This window comes from Populus nigra, chromosome 8 (assembly GCF_951802175.1).
Source record: "Populus nigra chromosome 8, ddPopNigr1.1, whole genome shotgun sequence".
Taxonomy (NCBI): Eukaryota; Viridiplantae; Streptophyta; class Magnoliopsida; order Malpighiales; family Salicaceae; genus Populus; species Populus nigra.
This window is the reverse complement of record NC_084859.1, coordinates 20,033,787-20,048,271: the sequence shown is the minus strand read 5'-3', so window position 1 is coordinate 20,048,271 and position 14,485 is coordinate 20,033,787. Positions and strand designations below refer to the sequence as shown.

At 36.6% G+C, this 14,485-nt stretch overlaps 2 protein-coding genes across 2 annotated transcripts; both read left to right on the top strand.

The window, feature by feature from the left end:
* Positions 1-90: 90 nt before the first annotated feature.
* On the top strand, positions 91-3,417 carry LOC133701449 (receptor-like protein EIX2). Its single transcript, XM_062125370.1, has one exon. The coding sequence runs from the start codon at positions 110-112 to the stop codon at positions 3,182-3,184; it is 3,075 nt and encodes a 1,024-aa protein (XP_061981354.1). The 5' UTR covers positions 91-109; the 3' UTR covers positions 3,185-3,417.
* A 7,842-nt stretch (positions 3,418-11,259) lies between these two features.
* LOC133701464 (L-type lectin-domain containing receptor kinase V.9-like) lies at positions 11,260-13,661 on the top strand. Its single transcript, XM_062125392.1, is given in 2 exon segments — positions 11,260-12,393; positions 12,396-13,661. Coding segments are annotated over 2 exon segments (2,001 nt in total). The 5' UTR covers positions 11,260-11,460; the 3' UTR covers positions 13,464-13,661.
* The last annotated feature ends 824 nt before the right edge of the window (positions 13,662-14,485 follow it).

Sequence of the window (14,485 nt, the reverse complement as noted above, 5' to 3'; positions counted from 1 at the left end):
TGTGTACGTTGAGCTACAGTAAAACACAAATGTGTGTATATATATATATCTCACCTGATTGGAAGAGTTCTCAAGCACACCACACCATACTTTAGCTTTAACAAGGTATATGCTACGGGGTTCAATGAGTTCAATTCCTGTTAACATTCTTCTCCTTTCCTTGCTCCTTGTAGTAAGTGTTAGTCTTTGCTTCAGCTATGGAAGCTTTACTCAAGGTTGCAGCCGGATTGAGAGAGATGCCCTTTTAAAGTTCAAGCATGATCTCAAAGACCCTTCAAACCGTCTTGCTTCTTGGGCTGGTTTTGGAGGGCATTGTTGCACTTGGCGTGGAGTCATTTGTGACAATGTAACTGGCCATGTCATTGAGCTCCGTCTAAGAAGTATTTCTTTCGAAGACTATCTTGCTTCTAGTGGTGCTTCCCCTCAATATGAAGATTATCTGAAGTTAATCTTGAGTGGTAGGATCAATCCTTCATTGGTCAGCTTGAAGCATTTGAGGTACTTAGACCTACGAAACAATGACTTTGGAGGAGTTCAAATTCCCAAATTCATTGGCTTGATAGGGAGCTTGAAACACCTTGACCTTTCAGATGCTGGGTTTGCAGGTACGATTCCTCACGGACTAGGAAATCTCTCAGATCTTCACTACCTTAATCTCCATGATTATTCTTCCCAGTTCAACGTTGAGAATTTAAATTGGCTCTCTCAACTTTCTTCACTAGAATTTCTTGATTTAAGTCTTGTGCATCTTGGTAACGTTTTTAATTGGTTAGAGGTGATAAACACACTCCCTTCTTTGGTAGAATTACACTTGTCATATTGCCAACTTCCTCCTGCTCCTCCAATTCTCTACGTTAACTTTTCATCCCTTTCTATTCTTGATTTGTCATCCAACTATGTTGATGAATCTGCAATTTCCATGCTAAACTTTCCTAGATGGGTTTCTCATCTTAAAACTCTTCTTTCTCTTAACCTGGCAAATAATAATTTTCAAGGTCCAATCCCGAATGGTCTTCAAAACTTGACATTGCTTAAGGCACTTGATTTATCTATCAATCACTTCAGTTCTTCTATACCCGAATGGTTGTATGGTTTCGAACATCTTAAGCTCATCAATCTTCGATCCAACAACTTGCAAGGTGTTCTATCAAGTTCCATCGGAAACATGACCTCCTTGATTAGCCTTGACTTGTCATTAAATCATGAGCTCAAATTCGAAGGAGGAATTCCGGGATCATTCAAAAAACTTTGCAATTTGAGGGCACTGTCCTTGTCAAACGTTAAACTGAACCAAGATATGGCTGAGGTCCTTGAAGTTCTGTTAGGATGTGTTTCGGAAGAGGTTGAGTCGTTAGACTTGGCTGGTTGTCTATTATTTGGTCAGTTGACCAACCATCTTGGGAAATTTAGGAATCTAGCTTACCTTGGTCTAAGGTCTAATTCTATTTCAGGTCCAATTCCAATGGCTTTAGGAGAATTAGTGTCCTTAAGAATTCTTGACCTCTCTGATAATAAGTTGAATGGAACTCTTCCAAAATCTTTTGGGGAGCTTACGAAGTTGGAAGAGATGGATATTTCTCACAATTTATTTCAGGGTGAAGTTTCTGAAGTTCACTTTGCAAACCTCAAAAATTTGAGAAACTTTTCTGCTGCCGGAAACCAGCTGAATTTGATAGTAAGTCCTGATTGGATTCCTCCTCAACTTGTGTTCATTGATTTGAGATCTTGGAATGTTGGGCCTCGATTCCCCAAGTGGGTTCGTCCACTTGAGCATTTGTCATATTTGGATATCTCTAACTCGAGTATTTCGAGTACTATTCCTATTTGGTTCTGGACCATGTCATTTCGAATGGAGTATTTAAATCTCTCCCACAATCAAATCCAAGGGGTGATTCCCAGTAAACTCAAGCTTGATTTTACTGCTTCCTACCCTTTAGTCGACTTGAGCTCGAATCAATTCAAGGGTCCATTACCAAGTATATTCTCTAATGTGGGTGCATTAGATCTCTCCAACAATTCATTTTCAGGTTCCATGCTCAACTTCTTATGCCATAAGATAGATGAGTTGAAGAATATGCAAGTTCTTAACCTCGGAGAGAATCTTTTATCTGGAGTGATACCAGATTGTTGGTCGAGCTGGCAATATTTGGTGGCGATAAAATTGAGCAACAACAAACTCAGTGGCAACATTCCTGATTCCATTGGAGCTTTGAGCTTGCTTGAGTCATTGCACATTCGCAACAGCAGCCTATCAGGTAAACTACCAATTTCGTTGAAAAATTGTACGAAGTTGATCACACTTGATGTTGCTGAAAATGAATTAGTCGGAAGCATGCCAGCATGGATTGGAAAGAGGTTCTCAAGCATGGTTGTCCTCAACATGCGAGCAAACAAGTTTCATGGCCGCATACCGAGAGAGCTATGCAATCTAGCTTCTTTACAAATCCTGGACCTTGCTCATAATCGCCTCTCGTGGAGTATACCAACTTGTTTCAATAAACTCAGTGCCATGGCTACAAGAAACGATTCTCTTGGAAAGATTTATTTGGACAGTGGATCGTCTACCTTTGACAATGTGCTTCTTGTGATGAAAGGAAAAGTTGTCGAGTACAGTACTATTCTTAAATTCGTAAGGAGCATCGACCTTTCCAGCAATGCTTTATGTGGGGAGATTCCTGAGGAAGTTACACGTCTCAGTGAATTACAATCTTTGAATCTATCCCAAAATTCCTTGACAGGAAGAATTCCTGAAGGCATAGGTTCCCTTCGATATTTGGAATCCATGGATTTTTCTGTAAACCAACTTTCTGGCGAAATCCCTCGAAGCATGTCAGATCTGACGTTTCTAAGCCATTTGAACTTATCCGACAATAGACTACGGGGAAGAATTCCTTCAGGGACTCAATTACAAAGCTTTGGTCCATCTAGTTTCAGTGGCAACGAGCTCTGTGGACCTCCACTCTCCAAGAATTGCAGCGTGGATAACAACTTTCATGTTGAGCATGAAAGGGAAGAGGATGACAATGGACTCAAGGGTAGGTGGTTCTATGTGAGCATGGTACTGGGTTTCATTGTGGGGTTCTGGGGTGTAGTCGGTCCTTTAATGTTTAATAGACGGTGGAGATACGTATATTATCATTTCTTGGACAGATTGAGAGACCAAATTTGGTGGCGTTTCATGTAATAAATATCATATACGTATATATGTATGTATCAACAAGTGTTTGTAGTGTAGACTAAGTATGTGTGTGTTTTACTATTTCATGTATTATCTAGATCATAAATCTTTTGTAATTTTGTAAGCTTTTATTTTACATCATAAAAGTTTAAGTCGAACGTGGTTTTTTTACCTCTATATTAATTAGAGGGTTTTCCACGTAAAAGAATAGATTAAAAAATGATGTTTTTATTTTGCTATTAGTATTTGTTGATGGTTGATTTGATTATTCTAGCTAGCTTGAAAATTCAGTAAATTGTGTAGTTGAACATCATTTCTTGAAAATAAGCAAATTATGATAAAAAAAAATTAATTTGAAGAAATAGGGTTGGATTAATTATTTAGAGTATATGTAATCTGAAGCATCGTAAGGTTGACAGAGAAAAAAAAGTAATAGTATTTTTTACAAGCTCATAACCTTTCATGAACAATAATGAAACTAGAGTATCTTTCTTTTGTGATTGTACTGTAGGGGATTTTCTCTCAAACCAGTGGTGTTCATGATAATTGCTCATTGGAAGCTTAGCACACTAGTACATAATATTTAACGTGGTTCAGCAAATTATCTACATTTATGGGAGTAGTCTATATTATTAGAGATAAAGAAAAGTTACAACACAATATATGGAGGAGGATAACATCCACTCAACTCAACTCACATCTCTCAATGCTGCACTTGCAACTGCTGCTCGAGGCAGCAGGGCTGCTGCCATTGGCAACCCTTCTCCTTTTCTCTCTTCTTCTCTTTTTTGTTCTTGCTCTCTACCACTCATTTTGTTCTCTAACTAATGCCTCTATTTATAAGCTTCAATGGCAGCTTCTCCTGCACTTGTCAATAATGGTGGCCATCTAACATTTGTCAATGGTTGGTATAACTTCTTTTGACAATATCCAGCTGCCACCAACAACCCACCATTGTAGCATTTGACAATGGCAATAGGCTGCAGATGCTTCATTAATGGTTGTTGCAACAAGCTAGCATCTTGCAGCTCTTCTAATCCTACCATTCTGAAAGCGTCTTTGGCCAAGTTTACAGGTACTTGCCAAACCTTTCAATCACCGAAGTCACCAAAGCACATCTTTGCTCACACCAAATGATCACTACAACCAGATGGTCTCCCACATCACATCTGAAGAGTGTTAATACTTGTCTCTGGAACACACAACATTCCCTTCGAGTGTATCAACCATGCTCGGTCCGAAATGATTTTTCAAGCCTTACACCAAAGCTTACAAAACCCCCTCAAATGAAAAATCTATTTTTAAATGCGACAATAATTATCTGAGTATTTTAATGTGATCACGAGCTCACTGCTCTTTCAAGAGTCTACTCATCTAAGAGTTGCGTTTGCCCTCTGTTCCACCCTAGAAACCACGTCTTACTTCTTCGTGAGTCTCTCGCTCTTAGTCCTAAGAGTCCAAGTAGCTCTCAACCTTTAACCAAGGGGGTAGCCTATTAAAGGTTGATCCATATTTGTCTTTATACTCTGAGTATTACAATGTCATCACCGAGCTCACTACCTTGATAAGAGTCAACTTGTTCTCGGAACCTGTGCATGCACCTTAAAAGTATGAGGCATTAAATGCACCTTAAAAGTAGTTCCTTGACCTGTCATTTTCAGGCAAAATCGGGGAAGACAATGAACAGTGACCAGACGATGTGTCGTCTGGTCCTCTCTTTTTAAAAAAATTCAAAACGGCACCATTTTCGGCTAAATTAGGGATCTTTTGCCGATCTTCAATTTAGTCCTCCTGCTTACACTTTTGTGCAATCATGTCCCTAATTGACCTTAAACTTTTGATTTAATGCGATTAAGCCCCTGATGAACTTCAATTGGAACCCTGAAGTTACGCGCCTATTGCGATTTGGTGTTTAGTCTCGGATTTATGCAATTTAATCCCTAATTGATCATTAAACTTTTATTTTCTTCAATTTCACCCCCGAATTTCATCAATTAAGCCCCTATAGTTTGGCGCTTTTTGCAAATTGGTCCTTGGATGTGAATTTTATCAATTTAACCCCTAGTTGACAACAAAACTTCAATTTTCTTGCAATTTAGCCCCTGATTTAAATCAATTAACTTGGTAACAATTAAATTTGATCTCTTAAAATTTTAATCTTCTCAATTAAACCCAAATTAGGCTCCCAAACTTAATTGTTCACCCATTAAGCCCCAAATAAAATATATTTGACTCATTTAAGTATAATTAAGTCCTTGCACTTAATTAAATCCTTCAATTGAACCCAAATTAATTCTTAAACATAATTAAAATTCAATTTGGCCCATGATTAAATCAAATTGGCCTATTAAAAATTTAATTATGTCCTTGGACTTAATTTTTATGCAAATTCATCCAATAATCATTTAATTTGACCTTAAATTTGTTTTTTTCCTCCATTTTTTGGGCATAATGGGGTACAATTAGGCTTTAAAATTTCCTCTAAAATTGCTGCTTAATTCCCCAGCCTGCTTTCTCCACGTTGCCAGCCTTTATTTTATTTTTTTATTTTATTTTTTATTATTATTTAAAAAAAAGTGATTTTTAAGGAATAACCTAGAATTGGGTTATGACATAGACCATGAGAGAGATTACTGTCACTAGTCATATAGAAAGAGAATGTTGTGGTGCACTCTTTGCAATTCTTCATCTCAATTTCTATGTTTAGAGCATCTATATCTTTCTCCACCGCGCTTGACAACTCCATCTACACCAACTCTTTTTTTGGTGGCTTCGCCTTTTATAGGTAGCCGCACCCCCTTAATCAGGTGCCTCTACAACAGCTCATCTTTCCATCCATCCATGCATTGGAAAGGTCCTCGCCTGTTGTCTTCATCAAGAGCACAAGAGACTTCATGTTGTACAACCTCTACACAATCTCTGTTTTGAGCTTCATCTGGGAACTCTTCTTCTCCTTGCACCTGTTGTTTCATTACAGTACCTCGTTGGATCCTACGGGTACTCCTACACAATCTTCGTATGCCCTCGTGCAATTTCTGTTCTCTAGATTTCTCCCTATTCTTTGCTTTTATGTTTGACAGCAGTTTATCCTGTCACAATACCTATCTAAGTCAAAATAGGGTGCCAATCTTTATCCCCTTGTTGTGTTTCTCTTCAATTATCAAGGTCTTTGTCAATTCTACTCTCGAGAAATCACAGTCACCGAATCTACCTTCTTTAGAGAAATCACCACTCCATCAGATCCTTGAACATACGGAACCCAACCGTTTCTTTATCCCATCATCTTGTTAATCTTCAACTGTTTCATTACAAACTGTTATATATACAAAATAGTACCGTATGAATAATCCTGCAACTAAGCAAGTTTTCAGGAAAGATTGGAGGGGTCACACCGGTCCCGCTTAAAACTCAATCTCCTAGCCAAAACTTCTTAGGCCATATCTATCCATCGTACTGTCTTTCCATATATACGACTATTTGCTAGCTTTGTTGTGGCTTTTCTTTATAAGTGATCTGGAATATCCTGATTTTATATATGATTTTTCAACATCTAGCGAGACTACCAGTGCTTAGATTCATCAAGATTAGCCTTCATCAATTTCCACTCTACACCTCTAATCGTCCACATGATCAGGTGTCCAGAGTATCCTAATATTAATTTTATCTTCCCTCAAAGCAATTAAAAATTCCCCACTTAACAATTCAGCACATGTAATTGAGTAAACATGTGCGACTTATTCTTCTTCTTCATCTCTATTGACCACTATGATGATCTTTAGATGCCTTCTCATCAGGCAATAGGCTGCAAATGCTTTATTGTCAATAGACGGTGCAGTCCATTAATTAATAGTTGCTGCACATTAATAACAACAAACCTAACATGTACCATCTACATCCACAACTTAATGTGGGAACCATTCCATTTGGGCACCGCACTTCTAGTCCTTCATTACATTCATCACAATTTCTGCGTGAATTAATATATGTTTCCACTCCAACAGGGTCACCAATTTAGAACCGCTGGACATTGGGGCCTACTTCTTGCACGATTCCAGCAATCTCATGCCTGTAAGATGCAAAAACCCATGAAGAAATAAACAATGCTGAAAAAAACAGAGTGACTGTTTGGTTATTAAACCTTTAATATTTTGTCAAAGAACAATATCAACATAAAATCTTAAACCGGTAGGTGAGAACTAAAATTTATAGTGAAATGCATACCCTGGAACTACAGGATATTTTGAGTCTTTCTGTTTGTTCCTGGTATAAATTACGTCACCATAACATATTCCACAGTATGTAATGTTCACTGAAATGTCATCAGCACCGATTGCCCTGCATAAATTTCCTTAAAATTAATTCTTTACACCAGCCGTTCAGAGTACAAGTTCAAGAAATGAGTTAGTTCCAGTTATCATGGGTGGATATTCGTTATCTTCGCTTAAAATGGTAAGGTGACAGAATTCCAGAGGCATCTCTTGCTGCCCACCCAAGGCAGTCCTTTCCCTCTTTTGAAAGGAGCTCATTTAAATAATTATGATCTGCTCCACAATAAATTAATCAAGAAGATTAAGGAGACTGGTAACTAATTACCGAAAGTCAAATAGATATGTAGTACTGTTAGCTAGCCCTTGAATCAATTTGCAATATGCAATATTAGCATGTTAAATCAACAAGGTTAAGGGGCTAATCTCGTCCCTGGAACACGAAGGAAAAACATTTGACACTAGATCAACAGAATTAAAGAGGGTGTAAGCATATGGTTTTGGTTGCATGAATAAGTTGCAAAGCTCAGTTCACATTATCAATCAAATACATCATGATACATGAAAATTCAAGGGCGAGAGAATCCTGAACAAATCAAGAAAAGCACAAGCTATGCTCTGCAAAATGAAAAGAAAAGAAAAGGGTGGGAAAGACAGGAAATAAAGCTTGCCTGAGAATGGCTTGGGAGTAAGTGGTTAAGGTAGCTGAAGATGTGGGTGGTGTGTATGTGTGCAAGAGCAACGTGATTTCTTCAGTTTATATAGCCATCCAATACTCTATTCAGAGGAAGGAGCGAGTCAAAGTATAGAATCCAAAACTCCTCTGTTAAAAAATAGCGGCCAATTCCTTGACTGAGATGTCTACAGAAAGGAAAAAGAGAGCGAAATCTTACATACAAGGTGACCTATGTAACTCAGAAATGACACATTGTCTGGTCTGAAGGGGGCTTGCATAGGTGGTGACATATAATGGGTGATAAACGTTGCAAATGTGACGACTGACTGCGGCGACAGTAGAATTGCATGAGACTGGACTTGGCCCATCTCTAAAGGCGGCGTTGTCTTGGCTTAGAAGCTAAATACCACGGTATAGCAGAATGGCAGCATCGTCAGTTCTTTACCCATTTTTTTGCTGCTCAGCTGGCGAGGCTAAGATGGCCAGGACACTGTCGTGGATCATTTCTAATGTGGCCATTTTTCATAAAGCTAGGAGTTCAGCATGATGCACCTTTCCTTTTCCTTTTTCCTTTTTCCTTTTTTACAAGATATAATCTTTTGCCTATTTAAACATTAATTGATACTAAATCTTATTTTTAAGCGCCTTTAAAGACATAATTAGAGAAATTGAATAAATTTTTCTAGGTGTTGATCTCAAGATTTAAACCTAGAAAATTAAAACATTTTTTACGCACTAATCGATACAAAATCTTATTTTCATGTGATTTTAAAGACGCATCCTTTAAATTATATTTTAAAAAAATTAATAATTTTTTTTAGATATTGATCTCAGGATTTAACCATAAAAAATTAAAAAAAAAAGAGAGAGAGAGTATAGATCCATAAATGTCATACCAATTTCTTGAGGTTATCATGTAACTTATTAATTAATAAAAAAATTAAAAGAGTTGGTGTTTTTATTGTGAGCAACCTCACAAAATACTATTTATTGTGATAATATTCTTTTTTGCTCTAGGTTTTTTTAATTTATATTTTTTTTTAATTTCATCATTTCATATTTGGTTTATTAGATATTGTATTTCATAATTTATTATGATTTGTTTTTTATTATTCATGTCGCAGGTTTGGCGAATTAACATGTTTGACTCAATTTTTTTCTTTTTTTTAATAGGTATTTATTCCAATTTCATCATTTAACATTAGGCTTATTAGAAATTAGACTTCATGATTTATTTGGGCTTACTTTCTATGAAGTTATTTCGATCTCATGACTTGGATCACGAGTTTTGCGAGTTAACTTGGGTAGACTCGAGTTGTTTTATAGTTTTTTTTATTTAGATTGTTTTTTTTCACTAATTTCATCCTTCAATAATGAGTTAATTGAGAATTGGGCTTTATAATAAGGTTTTTTTTCATTTGTTTTTTTAATGTTTTCTTTTCCTAATTTTATCATTTTACATTTGGTTTATTGAAGATTGATTTTTATGATTTGTTGTGATTTGCTTTTATGCAGTTATCTTAGTTTCATGACCCGTTTCACGGGTTTGTCGAATTAACCCGGTTGACTCGAGTTTTTTTTCCTTTTTCTTAATAGGTATTTTTTCTAGTTTTATTGTTCAATATTGAGTTTATTAGGAATTACATCTCATGATTTATTTTGGTTTATTTTCTATGAGGTTATCTCGGTCTCAAGACCCGAGGCACAAGTTTTGTTGGTTAACTTGGGTATACTCAGATCGTTTTACTGAGTTTTTTATTTAGATAGATTTTTTTTATAATTTCATATTTTAACAATGGATTAATTGAGGATTGAGCTTTATAATTTGTTTAAATTTTCTTTCAATTGGGTTATCTCAGTCTTATGAACTGATTCGTGAGTTTGAAAGATTAAGTCGGGTTGATCCATATTATTTTTTTGGTTTACTTTCTATAAGGTTATCTTAATCTCATAACTCAGGTTATGGGTTTGGAGAGTTAACCCAAGTTGACTCGAGTCGCCTTTTGTGTCATTTTTTTAATTGATTTTTTTCTAATTTCATCCTTTAACATTGGATTGATTGAGAATTTGACTTCATAATTTATTTTAATTTACTTTCCATGAGGTTATCATATATGAACATTGGTTGATTGAAAATTAGACTTCATAATTTGTTTCATTTACTTTATATGAGGTTATTATATCTTCATGACCTGGATTGTGGATTTGGTAGGTTAATCTGGGTCGATCTAGTATGTTACCATACCAATATTTTAAAAAAAATATCATCTTGCATTTTGTTTGAGTCAACTATAATTTTACTGATAATTTAGATTTTTTTTTTACTTTTTAAGTTAATAAGGTCGCGTCGAGTCAATCTCACACCATTTAAAATTTATTTTCTACTAAAAAAACATTAGTAACATCTAGATATTTTATTTTTACATTCAAATAATTTGATATGTCTTGAAGCTTAATGCGAGCCAACAATGTTGTCTATCACTAAACCACCTCGCATTTTCTAGGTCTTGCAATGCGTTTTGAAAATAAATTCTTTCTTTTTATTCATAAAACTTTATTATTATGTTATATTTTTCAAAACAACTTAATTAAGATTTCTAAACTATGACTGTATTTCATAATTAAGTAATTAAAGTATGATTAAATCTAGTTACATGTATATTCTCGATGCATGTGAAAAAGTTTTGGCTTTGATTTTCTTTGGTAACACCAAAATTTACCATAAATATACCAATAAAATGAAATATCCTTTTCCCCAATTATTTTTCTACTGTCTCATCTTATGGTCCATATACGTTTTTAGCCCTTCTTGTGGATCTCAATTCGGGTCCATTGTTTGAGGGTGCCAGATTGCCATAGGAGTCCATTGGAACCCTTGATCTGGGCTCAAAGTGCTTCCATTATGCGCGGAAGATGATGGGACAACTTTGCACTCCTTTTTTGTTATTCCACTGCAATTCCTCTACAGAAATCATCCATGTGAATGCACTACATACAACGCTGTTTTTCAAATTATTGCCGGTCTTTTGTGGCATGCGGTATCCTGGCCCCTGGTTGACCTGGTCTAGAGAGTTAGGTGAGGAAGCTCGCATGATGATGCAGGTTACTTAATACCGCGACTCTGTCCTTTTTCTTGGAAGGAAAAGGAATTTTTATTTATTTCTGTGGCATGTACTCCACCATCCAGGAAGACACTCATCTTTTCATTAATGCAAGTCCAAGGCGGCGGCTGTGCATCCAATCTCTAGTCTCGCTGAACTGTCGCACAACGAGACGTGAGACAAGAGAACTTGTTGGTGGAAACAGAAAATAAACGAAGCAAAACCTGGTTGCAGTTTCAGATGAATCGAATCCTTGAAACCATGTTCTACAAATGCCATGTGGGAATATTTTTGCTCATGATCGAAGTTGCAGCTTCGATTGAAAATGGTTTTGTCTTCAATGGAAATTTCGATCTAGGTGGTGTAGCTGAGCTCTCTCAAAAGGGTCTCTTCAGGCTCACTAACTCCTCATCATTTGGTATTGGCCGTGCTTTCTTTTCTCAGCCACTGAGCTTCAAGAATTCATCGAACGGTACCTCAGTCTCCTTTTCTACCACTTTCGTATTTGCCTTCGTCGTTGATCAAGGGCGTCTCCCTGGTCATGGGATGGCCTTTATGATCGCACCTTCGAAGAACCTAACTGGAGCTTCATCAGCTCAAAATTTGGGCTTATTTAACTCCACAAATAATGGAGACCCGTCTAATCATGTAGTGGCCATTGAGCTAGACACGTTCCAAAATGAAGAGTTCAATGACATCAATGGTAACCATGTTGGCATCGACGTCAACAGCTTAGAATCAGTCAAATCTGCCCCTGCAGGTTATTTCGATAATGAAAATGGGGAATTCAAGAATCTTGTTCTTTCTAGTGGAGAACCAATGCAGGCTTGGGTGGAATATGATGCCCCAGAAACTCAACTTAATGTGACTTTAGCTCCAATCCATACAGGTAAGCCAAACCTCCCCCTTTTGTCTTTGAACATAGATATTTCACCGATCATTTTAGAGCAAATGTATGTGGGGTTTTCTTCCTCAACCGGCCAACTAGTACAATCTCATTATGTTTTGGGTTGGAGCTTTCGGCTTGATGGGAAAGCCCCAGAACTTGATCTTTCACAGCTTCCATCTTATAGTGGTAAAGAACAGCCCCAGAGGAAAGAAAGGGAATTGGTTGTCGGTTTGTCCGCAACCGGAGTAGTCCTGTTGATCATAGTTACAATCCCCATCAGCATCATATCCTTTGGAGGAGAAAAAAGGCTCAATTCACTGAGATACTAGAAGATTGGGAGGTGCAGTATGGATCTCATAGATTCTCGTACAAGGACTTGTTTGAGGCCACCAAAGGTTTTAGCGAAAGGGAGCTTCTCGGAAAAGGAGGTTTTGGAAAAGTATATAGAGGTGTGTTGCCTGGGTCAAATGTCCAGGTTGGAGTAAAGAGAATCTCTCACAATTCCAAACAAGGAATGAAAGAATTTGTTGCAGAGATTGGCACCATTGGTCAGCTGCGACACCCCAACTTGGTTCGAGTTCTCGGCTATTGTCGAGGCAAAGAGGAGCTCATTCTGGTCTATGATTACATGCCTAATGGCAGTCTTGACAAGTTCCTCTATAACAAGACTGAGTTCATTCTTAAATGGAATCAAAGGTTTAAAATAATCAAAGATGTAGCACTAGCACTCACATATTTGCATGAAGAATGGGCAGAAGTTATCATTCACAGAGATATCAAGGCTAGCAATGTGTTGTTAGATGCTGAATTAAATGCTAAACTTGGTGATTTCGGACTTGCAAGATGCAACAAACACGAGCAGGATATTCAATCCACTCATGTTGCTGGCACATTAGGCTACATTGCACCTGAGCTTGCTAGAAGTGGCAAACCAACTCCAAGCACAGATGTTTATGCATTTGGGGCATTCTGCTTGGAGGTTGCTTGTGGTAGAAGACCGGTGGAGCCAAAAACATCAGCGAAGGAGATGATTCTGGTGGATTGGGTTTACAGCTTTTGGATGGAAGGGAAGATCTTGAGTGCAACGGATCCTAAACTCAATGAAGAATGCAAAGCTGAGGAAGTTGAACTAGTTTTGAAACTTGGACTGCTTTGCTCACATAGTGTAGCAGAGGGCAGACCAAAAATGTCTCAAGTTCTGATGTACCTGAAAGGTCAAGCTTTACTCCCTGAAAATCTGAATGCTCATGTCAAGGCACAGGAAGGAAGAGGAGAGTCTGAAAATCATGCCATATTGTGTTACTCTACACCATCTCTAACAATCACCAATTCTCTCATGTACACAGGTCGTTGAGTGGTCTAGTTATGAGTGTTATTAAACTCGGTCTGAGTCGGTCCGAGTTACAGGTTAAATAGATCAGGTTACACAATGAATATAGTTTTTTAGTGAACTAAATGTTTATAGTTAAAGTGAAGCTAGTTCTAGACTCGTTCCCTTTACCCTTAGTAAGAGATAATTCTGAGAGGACAATATTTTTATTTCGCAATTGAATTAGAGGAAATTCTCCAATTATTTTATATTACTCCAACATTAAATACTAATATTTATTTTTTGTGTCCAGGTGCTTTTTACAAAGATAAATAGAAAAGCACTTTCAATATCATCAAAATAATAATATTAACTCAATTGCTTTGTAAGATTCTTCAAAAACTTTTTAAAAAAAATTAAATATTGGTGTAAAAGGATGGAATGATAATAGAGTTTGTCCCGAATTAAAATACTCAAAGATCTAAAACTCTATGACTATGAAAGATTTTTAAAATATTTAATTTTTATTTATCGTACTCTCTTTTTCTAAAATAATATTACAATTCTTTATATAGAAAAAAAAATCCTACCAATACTGAATAGAAAAATTATTCCTTTCTAATAGAAAAATTAGAAAAATCAAATGATACTGTAAAGGAGAATAAAAATTAAAACAAATAATTAAGAAAAATATTTATTTTTTTTAAATATCTTATATCATTCTTTCTATGTTAGAAAGAACTTCTCATTAAATTGAAATTGTTTTTCAAACAGAACCTTCACAATAAAAAAATCAACAATCCTTTTGTGCGTGATACGTATAATTTTTTTATCTCTACTATCTTTGTGTGAGTAACTTCATCTTGGACTCCACTGTTGGGGATTCCAGCTGCCCCATACGCGGACCGGTGGTGTACTGATATTTGCTTATATAAAGGGTAAGTACACTGACACAATATTTTACGTGGTTCGGCAAATCGCCTACATCCACGGGAGAGGTCCATTTTATTAGAAATAGAGAAAAAGATACAATAAATACATGGAGGAGGAGGATCACTCAACTCCCA